The 22,787-nt window shown below is 45.8% G+C and overlaps 1 protein-coding gene across 6 annotated transcripts in view; it reads right to left on the reverse strand.

The window, feature by feature from the left end:
- The window catches only part of COL26A1 (collagen type XXVI alpha 1 chain), a 174,815-nt gene that overhangs the window by 5,726 nt on the left and 146,302 nt on the right, over positions 1 to 22,787 (reverse strand). For 5 of the 6 annotated variants that reach the window (XM_068655751.1, XM_068655752.1, XM_068655746.1 and 2 more), the window contains exons 7-14: positions 21,121 to 21,237; positions 19,554 to 19,706; positions 13,586 to 13,678; positions 12,012 to 12,073; positions 9,534 to 9,596; positions 5,748 to 5,792; positions 3,985 to 4,029; positions 2,851 to 2,935 (exon numbers count right to left, since the gene is read on the reverse strand). In XM_068655751.1, coding sequence (XP_068511852.1) covers positions 2,851 to 2,935; positions 3,985 to 4,029; positions 5,748 to 5,792; positions 9,534 to 9,596; positions 12,012 to 12,073; positions 13,586 to 13,678; positions 19,554 to 19,706; positions 21,121 to 21,237 — 663 coding nt within the window. The remainder of the gene's footprint in view (positions 1 to 2,850; positions 2,936 to 3,984; positions 4,030 to 5,747; positions 5,793 to 9,533; positions 9,597 to 12,011; positions 12,074 to 13,585; positions 13,679 to 19,553; positions 19,707 to 21,120; positions 21,238 to 22,787) is intronic. The other variant, XM_068655750.1, reaches the window with a different exon arrangement.

The raw sequence follows: 22,787 nt of genomic DNA on the forward strand, positions 1-22,787 counted from the left end.
CTTTTATTTTCCCAGCAGCTGGCAACAGATGCTGATAGCATGATGCTGCCTCACCCTTTGGAATGCCCCAGTTTCTTTTTCCTTTTGCCTTCAGTGCTGGACATGGGCGTGTTTCCCTGCTGAGAGTCCAACCTCACAAGCCAGACACCCAGTCTTGGTTCATTCACATGAGGCAGCATTTCTATTTCAAGGGAGCACTTGGCTGCAGGAGGATTTGTGCTGTGCTTGCTGGAAATAAACAGTGCCAAACAATCCGGGCTTTCTTGTGTCCTTCTGGGCTGCTCTCCGTAGTTTGCTAGGCCAGATAATCTCAAGCTGCCCCCTCATTGCAGAGCAGAGGTTTGTTTGCTGGTATGTTTTGCCTTGTTGCTTGGGTGGCTGTGGTTTTGGAAACCACGTTGATTGTGAAGTTTCTAGGGAAAATGAGAGCATGCGATTGGCATTTCTGCGTGGGTTTCTAAAGCTGGGTGGAATTGGGCTACCCAGGAACCTGTGGTAAAATTCCTGACACCTATGGTGGGAACCTGACCAGATAGTTGGTGCTGGGTGATTTAAAGTTGTGGTGCTGTTCACTGCAGGGAGGTCTGTGCGCAAGGAAATCCTATTTTGTTATTTTAGATGTTTTCAGTTTTTTATTTATTTTTTAGCCATAGTCACATAAAGGGATGAACACAAGGAAAAAAAAAAGCCTTACTTTCCGAGTTCTTTTTCTAAGTGGTATTTTTGTAGGGCCTCAATATGTCTTAAGTTAAAGAATGGAACTATTTCAAAAGCACAGAGTAAAAATATAATTACCTATACTGTATTATTGGATAAAAAGGGAACTATTTATATAAAGACATGCAACAGAGGTGCTTAAACATGGCCTAAACTACACTATACAATTAAAGAAACATCCACTTTTTTTGATATACTTACATCAGTATAGAGTATATATATATGGATATCAGTAACTGATCTCCATCCCGAACAATAACAGAAAATACGTATTTGTCAGTAAAAATGGTTTGCTGAAGTAGCTGTGTCAAAATAGCAGCACCACACGCCTGGTTGCTGTGGTACTGCCAAATATAATGTATAAAATTGGTAAACAAGGCAGCTCTGCTGGGCAAATTGGTATCTGTCCCCCAGTTCAAGCCCCAGTGTCTATATAAGCTGCCCAAAGAGCTGTTTTTTGTTGTTGTTGTTGTTGTTGTTGTTGTTGTTTCTTTATAGTAGTATAAACGAGGTACAAAGAAAAAGACCATGGTGGGCCAGACCCTGGGTCCTGTATCTCTGTGAAATTCACTGACTGTACTTACAGATTAGGTTCCCCTTCCACTCTTACCAGAAGACCATATACACTGGGCATGGGTTGCTGCCTAGGTAACCTAGTGGGCATCCTCCTGGTACTTCCATCATGTCAAAGCAAACAAGCATAAAAACATCTCTTCCTGCCCTTGGTCTATAAAATCTGGTGAAAAGCTGAAGCAAACCAGGAGTACTGTAGAGGTAAGGTCAGGGTGACTGCGGTTAAATCATGGGCTCATGATTCATGATTTCCCGAAAAGCTCTTGCTGCTGCTGCCCATTGCTTCTGGAAATAGTACTTTGGGCCTCCAAAAGACACATCTCCATTGAACAATGCAGAGCAGTGCAGAGACCCAAGCCAGTTCAGCCACACAGTGTAGCACTCTACAGCAGCACTATTTTCTCTTTCACGTGCCCAATGGCATTTTCATCTGAGCACCGTGCTGGCTCCAGAAGTGGCTGGTGGGCTCTCAAAGCCTCGTGCCTTACTGCACCATAATAGGAGTGCTTTATGGCACTTGCTTAGGAACCTCAGACAGTTTAACTATGAGTTTGCCACATCCATATCCAAAGGCCACTTCGGAATAAAGGTGGATGCTGATCTGAAGGAAGGTGTGGTAGCAGCTCGATTTACAAGCAAGGCCAGGAAGGAGGTTCCACAGATCTGTTACAGTGTGAAAAGTGCCATGGGACTTAGTTAGAAATGCTCAGCTTAGTGCCAAAGAACAGGCCTGTTTCTCAAAGGCTGGGATAGTAGCTCCAAGTAGTAGTATTTTGCCACTGCTGTGTTTCTGAAGGGAAGAAATTGGCACAGCAACTTTGGCAGCTGTGCAAGACTTGAACCTCAAGTGGCACGAAGGGAGAAGGCTGACCTGTGATGACTGCACGACCCCACACTGGTTAAGGGGAGAAAACACTTAAGGAGTGATGCCAAGTCCTGCAGCAGTGATGGGAGAGCAAATAGCCTTAACAGAAAACTTACATTCTATTTGAGCGAGGAACGTGTGAGACTTTCTTTAACTGTGATTGAGAAAATAGGTTTTATGTAAGTTGTAATGGCAAGACCTTCACAGATCATCTGTTTTCTGGGTAACCTGCAGCACTGTTAGGGCTTTCTATGTAAACTACAGAGCTATACCAGGCAAGAGCCTCAGTGGTATTAAGGTGACTTAGAAGACAGTATTAACAGCATTAAAAGATCTTGACTAACAACCTGAACAAGCACCTCCCTGAGATGCTGGTAGATGATCATGGGTGCAGCATGGATTAAGACACTGTTCACTCTAAACTGTAAATAAAAATTATCACAGGGGGGTCATTTCGTCTGCTGGGGTAAAACCAGAGTAACTCGGGCAGGTGGTGGAGGCTGTAGGTCCTCAACAGTTGCAAGCATCCTTTAAGTCATGCTGGGTACCTAGTTTTGAGAAGGATGCCTAAATAGATACCAGACAGCTTTTGACATTGACAGAGAGCTTAGGAGACTGGGAGGGTATTTCATCATCAAGCAGCTGCCTGAATAGAGTCCTACTTGTCTCGAAAAGAAAACTTTAGCCATGCTTACCATGAATTCCTATCATGTGCTCAAGAATCAATACCCTCTCAGCTAAAATCTTCAGAGCTTCTCGAAGTTGTTGAACACCTTCCCCCTGCAAGAAGGAAAACTAACATCAGTACGTGTGTGCAGAATAGGCTTCTTGTTCATGATGTTGGCTGAGTAACACCAAACTATGCAGTGTGAATGCTTAAAAAAAAAAAGAGAAGTAGTAAAAAGTGAGATAAGCTGCAAGGATTAAGTTGGAATGCAGGAGAAATTCATATTTATAGAAAAATCTCCTCAGTTATACCCCACACTTGCAGAGCCTCTGGCTCAAAGCCAAACTTTTCACTTTGGTTCGTGTTCTTGCAGTGGGCCAAACGCAGGGTGTAGATCTGTGTCAAACCATTACACCAGGCAGCTTATGTTAATAACAACCTAGCCGATCAACTGCACTACCTGGAAAACAGGTTTTGCTCTCCTCTGACATTTACTCTGAATATCAGGGAGTTACTTGGGCTTTCCCTTCATTGGGACACCAGGAAACTGGCAAGCACCATCCTGTTGTTGCCTTATAAACTGGAACAGTGGCGTGTATGCCCATCCTGACGGGCTTCATGCTGCTCCTCTTCAAGTTCCTAGGTTGGCCACGTGCTGTCTGAGCCTGGTCACTTACTTTTACATATGCTCAAACTGTATTTCATTGCCCATGTTGTCTTAGATATGGGCTTGAAGGGACAGATGGATGCTGGGGAGTATTTTAGGGTGGGAGAGCAGCAATGTGAGAACTCCAACTCGCTGCACATCCAATTTCATCTCTTCTGGGAGGCTGTTGCTGTGCAGTGAAACAGGGCAGCCTTTCCCTACCTTGTAGCAGCTCTGTGTGGGATAAGAAGCACTAGGGATTGAGGAGGTGTTCAGCATGCATGGTGAGGAGAGCAGCTGACAATATGGCCAAGCAAACCACAAAGACCTGGCTTTCTAGCATGCAGTAAGGTGAAAGCCAAGGATCACATAATTTCTGCTGCACTTTTGTGACAGGACCCTTGTCCCCTCTCAAACCAGCCCAACAGAGGGAATGTGGTTAAAAGACAGTAAAGAGATAAAAAGTTAAAAAAAAAAAAAAAAAGGCAAAACAAAACAGTAGAAATACATGCTTACATCAGCACCTTTATCCCCTTCCTCACCCTTCTTGCCTGGTTCACCCTAAAAGAAACAAGAAAGAGAAATTTGTCTCCATATGACTGAGGATGCTGTCCAGGATTACTTGTATCCCTTCCCTCCAAAGGAACAAATTAAAGGCAGAAGAGTTGAAGCAGCAGCAAACAAACTGACTGCCTGTCACTTCATGAGCTCTGTCCTGGCTCCCACCAGCGTCCCAGCAGGTCCCCCCCTATTTCTGACATCGATGAACTTGGCTGGGGGTGGCCAGGCTGCAGGAGGGGCTCGCTGCCATGGCCTGGCCCTGCCACAAATCTCAGCGAGCAACGTCTTACGCCACAACGCTGAGATAAAAACACCATTCCCCTCCCCCAAACATGCATAGGCACATCTTTGATTTAGACCCTAAAAATCCTCCATTCTGCCTTCATTAATTAGTCATATCACTTTCTGCCTCTGAAGATGCTCATTAAGCTTTTCTTGAACAAAGATCCCTGCGTGCTGTGAACATCAGGCTGATGTTCCCCCTAACCAGGAAGTTCGTGCGTTTCCCAAAGAACAAAAGACACGAAGAGATTAAACCACAAGCTAAACATAGAGGAAAAGCCTAACAAATTGCTGCATAAAACAGAGTGGAAATGCCTGGGCTCCTCAGACTTGTTTGACATCCTTGAGATATTTGCAAAGCAGGGAGTGGGGATGGGAGGCAGAACTGAAGAAAAGGCTGTGGGAGTTGCACAAAATGATGAGCTGGAATTAAGGAAGGGTGAAGAGAAACCTCACAGCGAAACGAGCAGCTCTCTGGATGCTGCCAGTCAAAACAACCAACTTGCTCCACTTGCTCACTTTCAGCCAACCTTCAACTCCACTGGCGTGTTTGCACGCTAGCCACAGGTGCCTGTGCAGACCTCTCCTGTGTGTGTCTGTTCAGCTATCGCCAAGGAATCATTTGGCCAAGTCTCTTAATCTCATTAAAGGATTTCCAGCTCAGCTTGGCAGATCAAGGTGCAAGAGGGCGTTGAGAGCAGCGGATGCACTTTGGGCTAACAGTGCCCACCTTTGGGCTCTGCTACTGCCAGGACCCTCACAGGGCAGGGAGGAGGCTTCTGTCTGCCAAGCTGTGGCTGGAGGGGGATCTGCAAGCACGTCTCTGTTGGTGTGATGCCTTCATGACCACTGCTTTCCACCTCTGGAGAGCAGGACTCGAGTCACCAGTCCTTTCTTCCACTTTATGCCCCTGACTGCCCTGTCGACAACATACCACTAGCAGAAGCCAGCCAGGTAAGTCTGCAGAGCAGAGCTGCTAGCTTGCTGTGCGCTGTGCAGTCTCTCTCTAAGAGAGCCTAGAGCCAGCATTCTCCCCACCTAACTAAATCAATGGGAATCTGTCTGCTCTGTCCTCTGTGACGACTTTTTATGACTGACTTCTGGCTCTAGGACCAAGCTCCCCAGCTGGCAGGGCACCAGCTCCATCCCTTGAAGCACCCAAGGTGACAAAACCCATCAGATCGGTCTGATGCACTCTGCATTTCAGTGCTATGCCTAACACGCAGGAAGTGTACGTTTCATTTGCAGAGCAACACTAAGGTAAGGCTTCCTATTGAGCAAATCTCTGAGCTGGAGACAGCTGACCTGGTTGTTGTGTCTGAGAGAGCTGGCTGAACCAGCTGCAGTCCAGCTAGGTGGTGTTTATGGTGCCAGGTGTGCCAGGCAGGCACCAAAACCATCTGAGTCTTGCACACACCCGCAAGTGCATCACTTACAGGAAATCCCTTAATGCCCCTCTCTCCAGTCAGACCTGCTTGCCCCTGTTGGAAATAAAGTAAGTGTCATTAGGAGATATTTTGCCATTTGACAAGAACATAGTGTCATTTCTACTAGTGGAATTAAGATGGCTTAATGAAAAACCTTACACTTGGGATAATATGGAAAAAAAAAATACCCTTTCCCTTGACATTATCACTTAAAGACAGCAAAAGAGGGTCATGGTTTTCTGTCAAGCATCAGCTCCAAATCCTATCACACTTTGGAGAAGTTTGACTCAATACAGAGCTACTCCGCTCAATACCCTCTCAGTAAGATGATTAGCAATTTTTTTGAACTTTACAGCAGTCAGTTACATTATAGCAGGAAGGAATTTGGCTGGAGATTTGTTTCTTACAATGCTACAGCATTCTTCTCTCTAGTAAAACGGACAGGCTGATGCTGCCCAGACAGCAAACAGAGCCCAGGACTCCCACCGAGCGCTGATTTAATCTGCCTCCTGCTCACACACATCCCCCTGTTAACCCCAGCCGCTACCGATCAAAACACACATAAGGTATTTTGGTTGATTTGTTTCTTTTTTCTGTTGTGCTAATTTTCACATTGTTCTCAGTGCTTCATCTTCTTTTTCTTTTTTCTTTTTGTAAAACAGAAGCACTTCGGAATGGTGTGTGTTGGTGTGGGGTGGGATGAAATGCCATCAAACCGAGCAGCTCTTTTCTCCCTGTTTTCCTCCATAGCTTTAGCTTCCCACCCTGGGGCAGGGCAGAATCACTGACCAGGAGAAGAGTTATAGATTATTTTGTGAGAAAGCAGGAGCAGGAGAAGAGGAGGCAAAATTTAAAAGCATCTTTAGAAATCTATTGATGAAACAACCACGTATTTAACCTGGCTCTTCTCCCCTAAACACACACAGAAACAAACCCATCCTTTTGTTCCTAAAAAACTATCTAGCTGGCGGCAGCTTTTTGTAGCATTTGCCAAAAAAGGGAGAGCTGCTTTTTTCTTCTGTCCATCCAACCACTGCTTTGTGTAACACAAATGGGCCTCGGGCATCTCAGAACCATTACCAGGGAGCCCTGTGCAGCACACAGCTACCAGCGCTACACAAAGGCCCACATCAACACCAGGAGCACCAGGAGGAAGGCCCAGTTCTTCAGGTGCTCTGAGCACCTTCAAAGGAAAATGCTCAGATTCTGCACTGGAGGGAGTAAGGGCTGCAGAAAAGCACAGGCAGGCAGCAAAGCACAGAGCGGAGACATAACAACACGCTGAAAATACATAAACAGGCTGTGCTCTGTGTCCAGGAGGAACAGAGAAGGATGTTATCAGCTTAAAGTGGATCAAAGGATATTTAGGCTGAACGTTAGAAATATCTTTCATCCCAGGCCCTCAAGACCTGTACCTCTGAAGACTGCCTGGAGATGATGTGGTGCATCCCTCACTGGCACTGTTTAAGAATACGATGAACAGAGGCTGATCGCGAGCAGCACGCACATAGATGTGCCATCCCGGGGATGTGCTCAGACTGCTTCAGGTCTCTTCTACATCTGTTCTCTCTGAGATTAAGCAGGAAGAATGTATAATAACATTTTCTCATACCTCAATAGATATTGTCAACCCTCCTCTGCTTTTCTTTGCAGCTGCACAGCTCCTCCGCTCTGTGTAAAGCTAGCCCTAATTTGTATCCACCAAACCCAAATTGCAGCATGTAGTTGTCAAAACCAGCATTCAAATCCACACTCACAAAAGACAAAAAGCATACAGAACATCCTACAGAAATTCTGCCAGAAAAAGCTATCAGCTTTGCTTTGCATGCTAACAAAGAAAGGACAGGAAATAGAATTCACTTTTTCTATTTAGCAAGGCATTGTGATACTTGAAAATCTCATTTGTCCCAAACCTAGAAGGAGAGTTACAATTCTGAATATCTACAAGGAGAGAATGAAATCAGAGTCTAAAGTATGCACCTGTACTGAACAGACACAGTGCAACACAGCTTTTGGTTCAAAGGAAGTATAGTGATAGTCCTAGCAATATGGTTGAGCACAAACTAAAGCACAATGTTGAATGAATCACTGAGGAAGAGCTCTTATCAGTTTCCTGGATGGAAACTTGATGCTTTGTCATACACCATGCTTTTTTCTTTTTCTTCTTTCTTTTTTTTTTTTTCCTTTTCTATTTCTTTCCTTTTTTTTTCTTTTTAAATTGAAAATTAGCATCTAATGGTAATGAGCTGTAGTAGCTACCCATTATGAAATCTCATCAGTTAAGGTTTTAGTCTCTGATAGAACCTTAAATTCTGGTTCCAGAATGCATCAGAGACTGATCTATTAGTGAAGCAAATAAATGCCTGAAGTGGATGATCTGCACAAGGAAATTGTTATTAAAATAATACTGTCATTTAAAATGGTCTCTATCTTTCAGGTGGCTGCAGGTGATTTTTTTATGCAAGAGCAGGAACAAAGCACCCCACAAAAATGTGCGAAGATACTCAAATAAAACTGAGCTTTTTGAAAGTCTGTGCACTCCACCCTCAGATATCCACTTCTCGACATGAAGTGCTGCAGGAGAAACAAGCCACCTGGGCCCTGCTCGCCTTGCACACAGCCTGGATGGAGGAATGTAACCTGCGTCTGTCACTAGGTATTCTCATGAATTTGGAAAGTCATCACATTGGAGTTAACCTGTTTGTATTTGCCTTTCTTAGCTCTTTCAGACTTCCCTCTGCCTTTTGAATTGGAAGAGCAGAAATGAAGGAGAAAAGGAGACGCTGTCAGATGGGGGAAGCCCATCACCCACAGCCACCCACTGCACAGTGACCCCCACACTCACCTCCATCTATTGACGTGGCAGTGAAAGTGGCACTTGGAAGAACGGGGAATTTGTTTCCTACAGCACAAGGCTGGGCCTGTGTAGCCACCGCTCCAGACACATCATTTTACAGGTACCAGCCAACATTTTTATTCTCCATTTTTCTTTAATGCTTTGACTTTGTTCCACACTAGGGTCTTAGCAATGCTCCACAGTCCATCTGTGCCCACGGCTACATTTGGCAGATCTAATTGCTGAATGAGCCTCCACCATGTACTAAGTTCTCAGATGATTTTGTGTGCCTAGTGTTCTATGAGGCAATTTCAAAGACCATGGCCTGTTGGAGAGTAAGCTTAAAAGAAACAGCTGTAGGCCTAAGCACCATCTGAAACCCTTCCTGGTGCTGAATGCTGGACTGGGAATCTGACACAGATATATCTCGCTTAGGTTTTTCTCCAGTATTCCCTAAGCTTCACCTGTTTGGAAATAAATTCAAACAGCCCTTCTTGCTACAGTCATTAGCACTTCAAGGCCCATCAAGGACTGAGGTATAGCACATTTTCTAAACATATTAAGAGCATCATTTAACCTGGGGAATGGCTTTGGTTCAGGAAAAGTCTGATGAGCTTTTACCGTGTTACTGTCACAGATGGAAGAAGTCAGACCATCTAACATACTCCAGACTAAAGAGCTTTGGTTGGCAGAAGAAAGCTGGCTTCTGCCAGGCTGAATATTCCTTGGATTTACTACCTGCATCTCTTTAAGGAACACCAGACTCTGTGCAAGCAATTCAACCTTTTATCTGTTCAGTAACCCCTCATCTTGTTTTTTTTTTGCAGAAGACCTAGAAACTCTGCATTTAGATTTGGCCATGGCTGCAGTCCCATGGAAACTGAAAGACCTGTTGTATGTAATTTCTAAGGCATTAACCCAGATCCTGCTGGGAATCAATCCACTATGTAAAACCTTACTCTCTCTCCTCGGTCTCCTTTGGAGCCTTTTGGCCCGGGTTGTCCTGGAGAGCCTGGTAAGCCCTAGAAGAGATGCAGAACAAGGAGAAATTAACTCATATCATGAATTCTTTATGAAGATGTAGTGAAAACATTTCCCGGTGATCCTCAGCTCCTGAAAACCTCGCATACCCATTAAGTGATTGGGCTGGATTCGCTTTTGCCCTCAAGCAGCAACAATGGAAGCTCATTTTGCAGATATCCCGAGCACTATATTTTCTGCATATCCCCTCTCTTTGGGTCTTTTAATGAACTGCATGCTACTGATGTAGCATTTTTTAAGGGGTCAGTGTGACAGGATAGTTCTCATTCTCAGTGACTGAGAAGAAATTAATAAACAGATGGTATGGTTGGCCTAAAAATCCCCACTACTTTCCTCCTCTTCATAATTGCCTCAGTGGGTGGCATGAGTAAGCATACATACCTGAAAATTAATTGGATTGTGCAGTGGAAATTATTTTGAAGCGATTCACTCACCCTAATAAACAATTTTCAAATTAAGCCCAATCTCTACTAATAATTTTGCTCCCTGGGTTGAGTAAATCTATAAAGCAAGTCACCAATGGATAAGAAGGGCATTGTCTCCAGACTTCCACTAATTGAACTGCTTGGCAAAAATCTATCAAAATTCTTAAATTACACACCCAGTGAAGCCACGGGTATAAACCAGGCAGGAAGAGCACAATATTGTTTGTTTATATTCTGCATGTCAGTTCCGCATGACCATATGCAAGATGCTTTTTTCCACCTCAAGTGACTTGCACATCTCCTTGGAGACTGCAGCAAAAGAGTCCCCTGCTCCACACCAGACAGCTGGCGATTTAAGCCAACCTGCTTAACAACAGCCCCCAGACAGCACCAGCAGCCAGAGAAATGGGCTGTCTAGGCACAGCTGCAAGGAGCCTCATCATCTGGTTATGCAGCTCAACAAGATCAGGGACTAAAGGAGGAGCATCCTCCCAGCTTAGAATCAGAGATTCATAGAATATCCGAGTTGGAAGGGGCCCACAAAGATCATCAAATTTAGATCCTGGGTCCCCAAAGCATGCAGCTTCAGCTGGGAGGCAGCAGTGCTCCCCATTAACACGTTGCTCCTTGCCTGCAGTCAATCCTCCCCAGAAATTCAAGCCTTGATTTAGGAGGTTAACTAGAGCTGGCAAATGAGATAGGGCACAAACCAGACTTAGCCCCATGCCAAACACAGAGCATGAACAGAGCTCAAGTGCCCATAAGTAACCTTTGCACTTGACAGCTCTCAGCATTGAATTTTACTGTACGTTTACAGAGGGAAGCTCAAGAACACTGAATTAAACAAATCTGTTGTAAAAAATAAAAAAATTATAAAGCATGCTGCATGTGGAAAGCCAGACCCTATTACAGAACCTATTTATGAATTGCGAATTACCTTATATTTAATCACGTTAAACTGCAACCGTCATTTTGCTGCCAATTTTCCCACTGTGTTCATATCTATCTGGAGTTTCTCACCGTTCTCCAGAGCATTCACTAATTGAAATGATTCTGCTACACTGGCAAAATTTCACTAACCTGCTCTCCGTTGCTTCTTCAAAGTGATTAATAAATACATAGTAAAAGTCTCCTTTCTCTAATTTCTAGCAATCCCAAACCTGTCATATCAGGATCTGAGTTACATCCATCGTCTAAATTACTTAACCTTTCCCTCTCTTCTGTTCTCTTCAGTCACTTCATCTCCTTAGTCAGGTCAGATACCTTTGAAATATTTGATGTCACTGGTTTACGTCCACAGTAAGAAACATCCTTCCCCAAACTGGAGTCCCCTTGTATCAGCCAGCCACCATTTGGAGCAGCTTGGCAGTTCATTATTCATCATAATTTCTTTTCTTTTAACCTTTTTTTCATCCATATGAGTACTTTGCCCTTCTATCATAAATTCTTTTTAGTGACGTTATCACACTCCATAATTATCCTCCCCGCCACAAATTTTTATCAGTATCTAATCAATCAAACTGATAGTAATTTGTGATGTTTTTTATTGGATGGAAAGTGCTATTTCCAAAAAATTAGGCTTAAGAAATTCACTTTGGTGAAATGGCGAATTCTCATTGATACATTTTTATCCTTTTTATGTGTTCCACAGGAAACACAGTATTTTTCTATCACAGTTTTAGTAAAGCCTATGTCAAATCCTTTGCATCAACTCAGGCTACAGTAAAACATTTTGACAGAGTAACAGCAAGATGTGTTGTTATGATTAAGGGAAAGCCTGGGAAGTGCAACCATTTCAACTTCTTATCCTACTTCAGGATGAAAAACAGGTATTAAAATCACAGAATTTCACTGGGACCAAGACATCAGGTCCAAGATTTATAAAGTACTCGCTCTCTTTCAGCGATGAGAGGATTTTTCACACCTAACCCCCACCTCTCCCCCCCAGCCCCAAAGCACTAAAACTCTTACTTGTGATCCAGGGACTCCGATGGGTCCTGGGGGCCCTTTGGGTCCTGATGCGCCTGGCGGCCCTGGTGGGAATCAGCATTTGAGACAAGTTTAAGGAGACTTGGAAGGACCCTGAATTCCAAACACATGCACTGCCTTTCATTGTTCTTCAGCTCTCAATGGGTGAGAGCCATTCGTCGGTCACAGGACTACAGCACAAGCACTTCATCATACACCGGGTTCCTGGACACCCCCATCCTGCTATAATACATCCCTATGCCCTAGGGAAGACCCTAGAGCTCTGGGAAGAAGAAAAGGTGAAAATAGGGCAGGAAGGATGTCAGCAACGTGTTGCATTTCCATTGCTTAAAACAATAACTCTTTAGAAATCTTAAACTAGACCCATGAAACAGCTCCATCAGAGCAAACTGCTCTAGCTGCTGTTTCTGAAATGGAGGGGGTCCTGTAGGTGGGAAGTCTGCAAGCTGCTGCAGTCTGGCTCCCTGGTTTTGTCAGAACGTTGACGATGAACATGAAGGAGCCAGGGTTTGGACACAGCCTGAACAGAAGGCCAACTGTGGCAAAGCGAAGTGCTCTTTTGGTCTTTGCATGCTCACTCCAGTGGCAAGAAATTAATTTTAAATCTGTTCCACAGAAGTGGTTGCTTCCAGGCCGTGTCAAACACTGCCTAAACAGGTCAAATTGTTTTATACAGTCACATAACAGATTCATTCCTGTCGGAAAAATGATTATATCCCAACAGTAGCTGTTAAATTGTACCTGCAAATGGGAGACAGGATATTTGCTTAGTCTGAACTTAGCAATACTCCTCTCTGCTTTAGCTGTCACAACCCTTGAGATGAAACAATGTGGACATTGCACACAAAGTACAGCTGAATCAGCCTCAATCATTAATGCCCCATACAAACGCTTAAGTCAGAGAATAAAGGATCTGAAGGATAAATGAAAGGCCCTCATAATGAAGGGAAAAGCCTTCTCTGCGACTGATGGGAGTTCACTCCTAAATATGCATCATACAGGGAAGTGCTGATGTTTGCAGGAACATTATCATTTAAGCCACCCATCAGCACTGAGAAACAGAAGACTTGCTGCTAAATTTTCATCCCAGCTTCTGATCTCAGTTACGCTGGTGCAAATGTGGAATGGCTCAAAACAGATCCAAAGTTTGCATAGATATCACTGAAGACAGCTGCCCAGATCCTGCTCAGTAGAGCTCCACAGCAACAGGGCAGGATTGCACCAGCAGTGAGAACAGCTCTGCTCTCACAGAGGAATTCACTGGACAACCCATTCTTAGGGACACTCCAACAATTCCCTTCTCAGGATGTGCCCTGCCAAAGCAGTAAGGAATTGTTATAAGGTTAAAAAAATAAAAAATCTGCTGCTATCCACAGGTAAGAACTGGTTACTTCTTGCCACCCTTCCACTCCTGGACCCGTGGCTCCACAGCCCTTCCAGTGTGGACCACTTGCTTTCCCTACAGGCATCCCACAGACCACTTCACTCTCCAGCAGAAAACTCTTTCATTCATCTTCCCCATCAGTACAGCTTTGTGGCTCAGCGGAGTGTTTTACCTGGTGGCCCTATGGGCCCTGGGGCTCCCCGCGGTCCTGGCAGGCCAGCCATGATGGTGTCTATGACGGTGGAGGCCAGCTGGGGTTCTCCGTCTGTGTTAAAGAGCAGAACAGTTAGCGGCCCTGCAGCAAGAGCTGCCCCGTCCCAGCAGGCAGGACTTCTCTCCTAAATCCTCTGGCGCCTGTTGCTGGTAAAGGGCAGGCAGTGCTTCTGGATGCAAAATCTGGGCTCTTTGAGCAATTGTCCTGCTCTCTGAGGGCACAGGCTGCATCCCTCAGACCTCCTCATCTCACCTCTGCTAGCCCCTGGAAAAATTCATCCTTTCTGTCCCCAAATTGGTGTTCACACCCATGCAACACTACTTTTGAATGCTGAAGCAGTTTAGGAGTAGCTCTGCACTGTACAGCAATAACTCACCCCAGATTTGCCATCTCCAAGATGCATCTGGTTTCTGGCTACCTGAGAAATCACACATGGATTTGGAGCTCCCTCACGCCTGGCATCAGTGAACCGCTGAGGAAAGCTGGCAGTCAGCAGCGTGCCCACCAACCCAGCAAGCTCACCCTGCCACACAGCTGCTGGGAGACACCCCGAGGTCTGAGGATGGAGGAAAGCTCAAGGAGAGGCTGTGCTCTGCCCCTTGCACATAAGCAGAAAACTCTCTGGCCAGCCTGTGTAGGTCTCCTGAGCTCTGGGGAACAGGAGATGGGAGCAGAGCAGGGAGAGGAAAGCCATTAGCAGGAACTGGAGGAACTTTGTGCTTTTCCACGTCTTTCTCAGTCACATCCTGGTAGGAATAAAAATCAGCCTGTAGCTGCCCACATCTTCCCTCATCTTTGAGCCAACAGGCTTACCACTTCAGTTGGTAACTGAATAGAAACGAACAAAACTATATAAAATAAAAACAACCCTTATAAATTACTGCAACACCAAACCCACAATCAACAACCCTGTTCCCTGTGGATGTGCTCTGCAGCATGCTGGCAGTCTGTGGGGTACCGTGTGGCAGCATCTTGCATCTCAGCATCCCACAACACTATCTGACAGCTGTGGAAACCAAGGTGCAAAAATTCCACAACTGGCCAAGATGCTAATAACACAAAGCAAGGAAGGGAATCCCCACATCCTGATGCTACAGAGATTCCCAATCCATCGTCCTGTCGGGGCTATCGGACCCACAGCAGGTTTCCTGGTGCATTTAACCTGGATGAAGATGTTGACTCCCAGTCACTGGAATGGTGAACCCTCTGAAAGTCCCCATTTTCCACAGCGGGAGGCCGCCACACCAGAATAATGCCCATCTCCTCCTGCCCATGACCTCAAACATACTGGTGTTCCCTTTCACCCATCCCTTCAACTCATAATCCCTCATTCAGGGGAACTCTGCAGGTGTAAAAGACTGCAAATGGCTCACAGCTGCACTGGTGTGAGGATCAGCTAACACCAGCAGGATCAGAGTGATGTTTGCTTACTTTGCAGAGTCCAGCCCCAACAACAGAAGGTGAAACCTCCAGAAATGTTAGCAGACACATCGTGAAGCCTTTTCAATTTCTGGAGTGCTGGTAATGATAGAGAAGACTTTCAAGCTCGGTGTTTGAAAGCAGCTCCTAGGGAAAACTGTGAAATCTCTTTACCTGCCAGGGATGACAGAACATCTCTGCAACGTCTTCCTGGCAGCAGAACAGCACGAGATCTAACCCAGATCCCTCTGAGAACCAAATTTCAAACCTAAAGCCTGAATGCAAACAGGTATTTCTTTGACTATTGTTTCCAGACCCATCCATCTTCCCTTCTTTACAGCCCTGTAAAAAAACAACTGAGACTGTTTTCATGTTCAGAAGGGAAGGTACCCAAGTGAAGTGTGTAATCCAATTAATTTGAGTTTTATTTGACCATGTCAAAATCCATCACAGCTTTGGAGCGAGATGAAATTGGGAAATGAGCACTGAACAGCAATTGCAGAGTCTTTTGTTTTTCAGAGAACAAGTGGTCAACAAAACCAAACGCATGTCCGCTGAGGGGGAGAGAGGATGGGCTACAAACAGGATTTAATCACTTCTGGAGGTAAACTGGGGATAAAGGCTTGGGTTTCAAAACATTCCAGCTAAACAATACATTATTGCGCCGACAGAGTTATTTCCCACAAATCCACCCATCCTGACATTAGACCTATTAGACTTAAGTTATTTATGGAAGGTGATTCAGTAACTGTGACACTGAAGGGAGCTCTGCTCAGCAGCCCCTGAGCTCAGCGGCTTCTGATTTGCACAGAAGCATGGACACGTGGGAGACCAGAGAGGCTCCTTCCTAAGCTGTCTGGCCATGCAGAACTCACCAGGATTAAAGTTTTCTTCCAGGAGCTCTGAATGAAACATACTGTGAATGAAATGGGATTAAAGCATGTTAAAACACAACCCTCACGTGTTTAAGGGACTCTCTCCATATTCTCACAGAGCAGCAGGAAAAAAAGCTCTCTGGTCTTCCCATCTCCCTACACGCATGGGGAGATTCTGGGGCTCACTGGTGCTGATCCCTTCTCTACACCTATTTCATCAATGGCACGTTGGGCACACAGGCAAGCCTGCTGCGCTCCAGCTTCCCCTTGTCAAATAGGTTAACGTTACCTCTGTGTCCTTTGCAAACTGAAATCTTTGTGATATTAAAAACCACAGCCCTCAAAGATCTGTTCTTTTTTCTTCCTTTTTCATGAAAACCATCTCAGCTTTAACACCGAGCTGACTCTGGACCACATACCTGAGCCACTCTTTGCCAAGTGGCAGAGAAAGAAGCGACGCTTGCAGCAGCCCCAGCAGCGGGGTAGGGCAGGCCAGTCTCTGGCCAATATCTCGTGTTTCTGACTCAGGGATAAATTCCCCCATTATAGGCTTGATTTGCTGAGACAGGATGGAAATGAAGTAATCCTGTCCTAATTTCTTTCTGCTACCTGATCTGCAGGGAGACAACTGGGACCAATTTCTTCACCACAGCACAATGAAACTGTGAGAAAACGTCTCCCCATTTTGGGCTTCTGCCTGCTGATAAACACTGCCAACAGGAACTTGTTGTGATTAATAAAGGCACACGCATTAACCATGTTCAGGCGGAACCAAACGCCGTGCTGCTGCTAATAATCCAATACAGCTTTCTCACATCTCTGTGGGTGCACATGCCCATTACAAGGAATATGCTTCCCTCTGCTGTCAGCAGCTGGAATCTTGTGTTTATAGTTTTCAGATGTGCTCCATTAAAAATAATAAAAAAAAATAAAAACAAAGAAAAACCTACCCAGGATTTACAAGGCTAAGCTTTATTGGTTGTTGAGGATCAGCTTTCCACCAACCCCTGGTAGGCAAAATCAGCCAGCGTGTAAGGAAAATGGTAAGTTTTGTAAGAAAAATGGTCTCAGTATTGCAGTAACTTTACCATGACCAGGCAGATGACTTAAACAGGCAGGGAGACTTGTATAAGACATTATTTTTAAACAAGAGGACTTGCTATAGATTTTGGGCTTAGAGACCCAATGTTAGTACATCAACAAAGCCAGCTTGCTCCTGCACGCGTCAGTGCAATCTTTGCTGTACGCATCTAGAGGAAATTTAATCTCCATGGACCACTACAGAGTCCTGCCTCACACATCGCATGCCCTGGAAGAAACTGGATGAATAATGTGACCCCAGTGGGCAGCTCTGGTGCTTGCTCCTTGACCCCAAACTTCGGTGATGACCAGTGAGAAGAGCTGACACTGCCTGGCTCACTCAGCCACCCACCAGGACCCACGGGAGGGGGCAGAGGAGACCCTGGGAGCTGTGGGAAGGACAAAGATTTCTAAATTTATCAGATGTGAGGCTTAGGATAAAGCTGTTGGTGGCTGGCAGAAGGCATGGCAGCTGCATACAGGGAAAGACCAGCGCTGTCTTCTCTGTCCAAGCACCAGTTCGCGCTTAACACTCATTTATTTAGTCAGACCTCTGCTACAGACACCACCAGAGAGCACACAGCTTTCTGCTTCTTACATGACCTGGGTTATAAATCCAGGAGACAGAGAGCTTGAGAGCTCCATCAGGGCCAGTCTCTGTAACAGCAATATTTTAATTCCACACAGGATTAGGCCTTAATTTGGAAACCTCTACACCATCAGCTCCCTAGTTCTTCTGAGAGCAGATAAATCAAGCCTTGGCAGCACACACTGCTGCAACAGGGTCCTGGCTTCTCCTGAATACCAAGAAATCCCCCACAGGTAGAGAAGCACAGGGCTGCCCTAAGGATGGAGCGGTCACCATCTACTCACAGACTCAAGTCCTTGGGAGTCTGCTGCTGCCCAGTGTGGCTGAGTTAATGCAGGTATTTATCCACTCATTTATCTGCTTCCCATCTGGGGATAACACAGAGGTTTCCCTTCTCACACATCAGCTGGGAAGGCCATGGAATCTCTGCCTTTGCATACTTGTAAGTCTATCCAATACCTTGTAAGAAAGAGTTGAATTTAAAGGGTAAAAAAAAAAAAAAAAGGTACCTGGGGGGTACCAAAGCCACCCTCCAGGATGCTTCGAATAAAATGGTGAAGATAGAGGGGCACCAAACAATGCAGTCACTGCTTGGTGTAAGGCAGGGAGGTGGCTAACAAAAAACTTCCCTGTTATAAGGCTTGTGAACGCAGCAGCTCAGTCTGTGTTTTGGGAAAAACCTTCGCACTGAACCACAATTAATTTAATCTTGCCCATACGCGTTAAGTAACTGAATATGAAATAGAGCTGTTAAAGTTCTTCCCTAATTAAAAATACATCTGTTCATTTTCAAGAAAAGGAATCTGGAGAGGGGAGTGGGTGGAAGGAAAAGGAAAGCTCTAGAAAACTGTCAGACACAGGGAGACTTACTAATCCTTGGCTGCAAGCAATACAAATGAGCTTTGAAGCTGGACATGAGCAGAAGAGCTGGGGAAAAGGCACAGCTGAAGTCTGGGGGAGTGGAGATGGGAGACCAGGCAGAGCTGGGGCTCCAGGGGTTTACAAGCCAAGCAGAGATACATCTGAGTCCTGCTTTATCATTATTAGATGCCAGGAATACAACACCAGATCAGAAGAAATCAGATCAAGCCCAGGTAGGATTGCTCAGATAAGAGCGCATGATGTGCATTTCCAAGAAAGCCTTTTCTTGCCACGCACAACACAAATCAAGTAAATATATTTTTAAATCACCATAGGCTCAAAGAAACCCTGACCTTCCAGCCATAGGGAAGAGATAAATTACAGTGCTGGTCTGGGCTTTTGAGCCCGCAGTTCCGTGTTTTGCATGGATGTGGGATAAAGTTGCTGTGCCAGAAACACAGGTGGGGAGACGTGTCTGCGGGGGCAGGAAAAGAGCTGCACTTAACAGATGTCCCTGTTACGTTATATAATTTCAGAGCTGCAAACATTTAGTAGTTGTGCATTTCTGAGCATCCCCGAGCACCATAACGCTTCAACAGCAGCACCAAGAGGCCTTACAGCCACGCAGGGTCATTGCACCAACACCTCGCTGGGTGGACACGCTGTATGTCTCTACCCATGTGTCTCTCACATGATGCTACCTGAGCTCTGATGTTTCATTAGAGACCATCTTCACAGCAGCTACCCTGAATGGAAGCTTAAAGGATACTGAATTGCCTCCTCAAAGCTATGATAAACCCAGAAAATCAGGCACAGGGAACACACATGAGCCCCCTGAGCCCTGTACTCCGATGTTTGTAGAAGAGCAATGACTTACATGCAGTTCCTCGCTGTGGTGAACCCACCTAACTTCTGACATGCTTTGTCTTTAGCAGGAACGCCCAAGAGACCCACACAACAGAGGCAGCTCATCTTTCTGCTCCCAGGAAAGGCAGGGCTATGGCAGAGCCCAACAGGGAGGTGGGAGGAAGATCTGAGTTGCTCCAAGCCTGTCTGTTCTGCTGATGTACCAGAAAAAATGGGAACAGTGAAAGAAACTTACTTTCTTTTTCAGCCGTGGGCTGAAGTGAGTAGAGAACCCCTTGTTGGAAGGTAAGAGGGAGGCTTGGGGTGGCTGGTGGCCCTGGAGGCCCCGGGGGACCTGGGATCCCAGTTTCTCCTGGAAGTCCTCTTGGTCCTTGAGGTCCCAATAGCCCTGTGCAGAGGCAGGAGAGGATCTGTTAGTGCATTTGAAGATGTGCTGATGGATGCTACCATGTAAAAAGCAGCAACAAGCCCATTTGCTCCTGGAAAGAAGAGAGTCTAGATGGTGGTGATTCCTCCAGGACAGCGGTGAAATGCTACCTGAAAATAACCATCACTGCCAGACGTGATGGGGGTGTAAAACATGCAGAGAAATGAGAAAGGAATGACAATTCAGTCTTGGGGTTGTTTCCATTAAGCAGCAGATATCCTCTCATCCAGTCCCACCATGGCCTGAGATTACCACAGCATATTCTTGCCCTATTAGTAAACGGAAGCTTTCTGTTCTGACCTGCAATTGTGTGAGTTAGAGAAAATAAAAAAAAAGGAAAATTGGGAAGCTGTTCCTAATTCCCTTCGGCTTTTTCCTCTGCAAAGCAGACGGCCTTGCTTGGCTCAAAGGTGCCAAAAAGTTTAATTCCTCAAAGAGTAAAATCTCCCCTCTCCCTGAGGCTCAGCAAGAAACTAACGGCAGCAAGGCCTGAAAGCAAGCACAGCTCTTTCTCTTCCCCTGCACGTACACCTGTATGTCACCTTACCACCAGGAAAAGCACAGAACGAACACCAGAAACTCAGTCAGTCCAGCAGCAAATCTGTTCTGCTTCCTTTGGGACTGGAAGGCTCTCGCTGCAAATGGAGAAACCAAAAAGCAGACACATCCTTGGCCAGACTTGAGCCATTGATGGGTTGCCAGAAAATGCCAAAAAACTGTTCAAGGCTGCTCTCACATTTTTAGGCATGCTCCAAGTTTCAAATCTTTCCTGAGCTCAGATTTACAAGGCACAGCCTTTGAAACGCATGCAAAGCTCAGAGGCTGAGGTCTGGCACCTATTGTGCAGTATCACCTTCATCAAAAGATTTAGGAACATTTTGGGGATGTAGAAAGTCTCCGAGCTCAGAAATGGAGCGTACTGTGAAAAAATGGCCTCGTAACCTTTTCCCTTAACGTACAATAGCATCATTAGTTTGACATTCTGGCATCTGACAGCTTGACACAAATGGTGGAGAAAAAAGGCAGTTAAAACAGGCACACAGTGAGGAGGTTGAACAGGCAATGTTCTTCTCCGAAGGCCGACAGATCAGAGACGGGTTTTCACAGCTCCCGAGCAGGATGGGGAAACATGATCCTGATATTCTGCTTTCTGGGAAATCCCAGGGACCATCATAGGTCTGCATGCAGCTGCTTACCCACTGTAAGGGCTGCTGGCTGAGTTCAGTGCCCAGGGGACTTGCAGGAATGGATCTAATATAAACCAAAGATGCTCAATATTGTGTGTTTCCCAGCCTTTTGTGTCTATTTGCAGAGACAATTTGCACAAAGTGAAATACATCCCAGCACGCTGGCACTGCCTTCCCCTGGGACTTACCTGGTGGCCCTGCTGGGCCCCTCTCGCCGGGTTGTCCCTTCTCGCCTTTTGGTCCCGGCGGTCCTGGAAGCCCAGTTGGTCCAACCGGGCCTGGAGGACCAACCTGTCCTGGCAGCCCTGGAAACATTCAGAGAGGAAATTAGTTGGAGGCTAGGACACTACTGAGGTTGGAAGGTCTTTAGCAACCTGGAAAGGGCGCTAAAAAAAAAGGCGAGGGACTCACAGATGCAATGGGGAGCAATGCAGCTTGGTGCAGATAACGCAGATGGGGTGTTTCTGGTGGCAGGAGCCAGCCAGTATATGGGGGAGAAAAGCCAGATAGGACCTTGCTTCTCTTCTTCCTCCAGTCTTTAGAGGCACAGGAGCATCCCCACGCCCAAGGTCCAACCCCACCAGCCAGCAGGACACGCTCCTCCAGCTGGGTCCAAGCTGACCTGAGCCCACAGCTGCCCCTTCACCAGGTCAGAGCAGCTCTGGGCTGGCCGGTCCCTGAAGCTCCCCTTTGCTAGTGCCATCCAGACGTGCCTGTCAGCTCCACGGTAGTCCCAAAGTATCAAAATACACCAAATATATTCACAAAAGCAAATCAAACCCTGTTTCCCTTTTGTTCTGGCTCTTACACACGGACCGCCCAGAGATTCTGCGTCACAGATGTCTCCTTGTTTTCCCCTATTTTCATTTATCTATTGAGTGCACCACGCTGTGCACAAACATTTTTTCATTCCCAACTGAAACGAACGTACCCACGCTTTTGAAGTAATGAGATGTTATTAATTTATACCGATAAGCAGGGTGCTGAGCAATCCCACCTGGAAATGTCACTTACAGTAAGTGCAGCCCCTTGGCACGGCTGCTCAGACCCCCTGTAAGCCTGAGAGAGGTGCAGGCAGTGTTTGTAACCTGCAAGTGACTATTTCTGGTGGCAATAAATAAACCCTTAGTGCTGCTTCCATTAGACTATCAAAATAGAAACAACACTTGGCAATTTTACAGTATTTTTCAGAAAAACATTGTGTCTTTTGCTCACAGAGGCAGTAGCTGCCTTACAAAGATAAACTTAAATACCGGGCAAACATCACTAAAGCCTTTAATACCTCAGAGAGGTGTGCGAGTTATTCCGTCTACTCCGATTAGGTGGTTAATGGTTACAATAAAGACATCAGCTGACAGAGTTGGGAGAGTCACAGGTTCCTGGTTTCTGGTCTAGCTCTGAGTATTTGACAGTGGTGGCAGACATAAGCTCCATAGCCAGAGGAAGATCTGAATCCAAGTTTTGGTGCATTCAGATTTCAGGTTTTAGTCTCTGTGTTATGTACGAGCATAACCCAGCAGAGCACAGATTAAATTTTGATTTATTTTTAGTCGGCATCCTTCCCCAGCCCTGGTAATGAGAAGAGGTACTGGCCCCTCCAAGACCAGAACCAGGAGAATCCGTGGCAAATGGGGAGGGGAGAGGGGTGGATGGGAATGGAAGGAGAGAAGGAGAAAAGGAAGCAAGCTGCCAGCTAGCTCCTCCATGGCTGCCCCAAAGGGAACAAGGCTACATAATAAAAAATAAGGCTCACAGGATTTGCAGCTCCAACATTTGGAGTTTCCATTCAGTTTCCAACCTAGGTGTGGGATAGCCGACTTGGGGCACAAAACTGTGTTTCCCCAGACATTTATCC

This window comes from Anas acuta, chromosome 19 (genome assembly GCF_963932015.1).
Source record: "Anas acuta chromosome 19, bAnaAcu1.1, whole genome shotgun sequence".
Taxonomy (NCBI): Eukaryota; Metazoa; Chordata; class Aves; order Anseriformes; family Anatidae; genus Anas; species Anas acuta.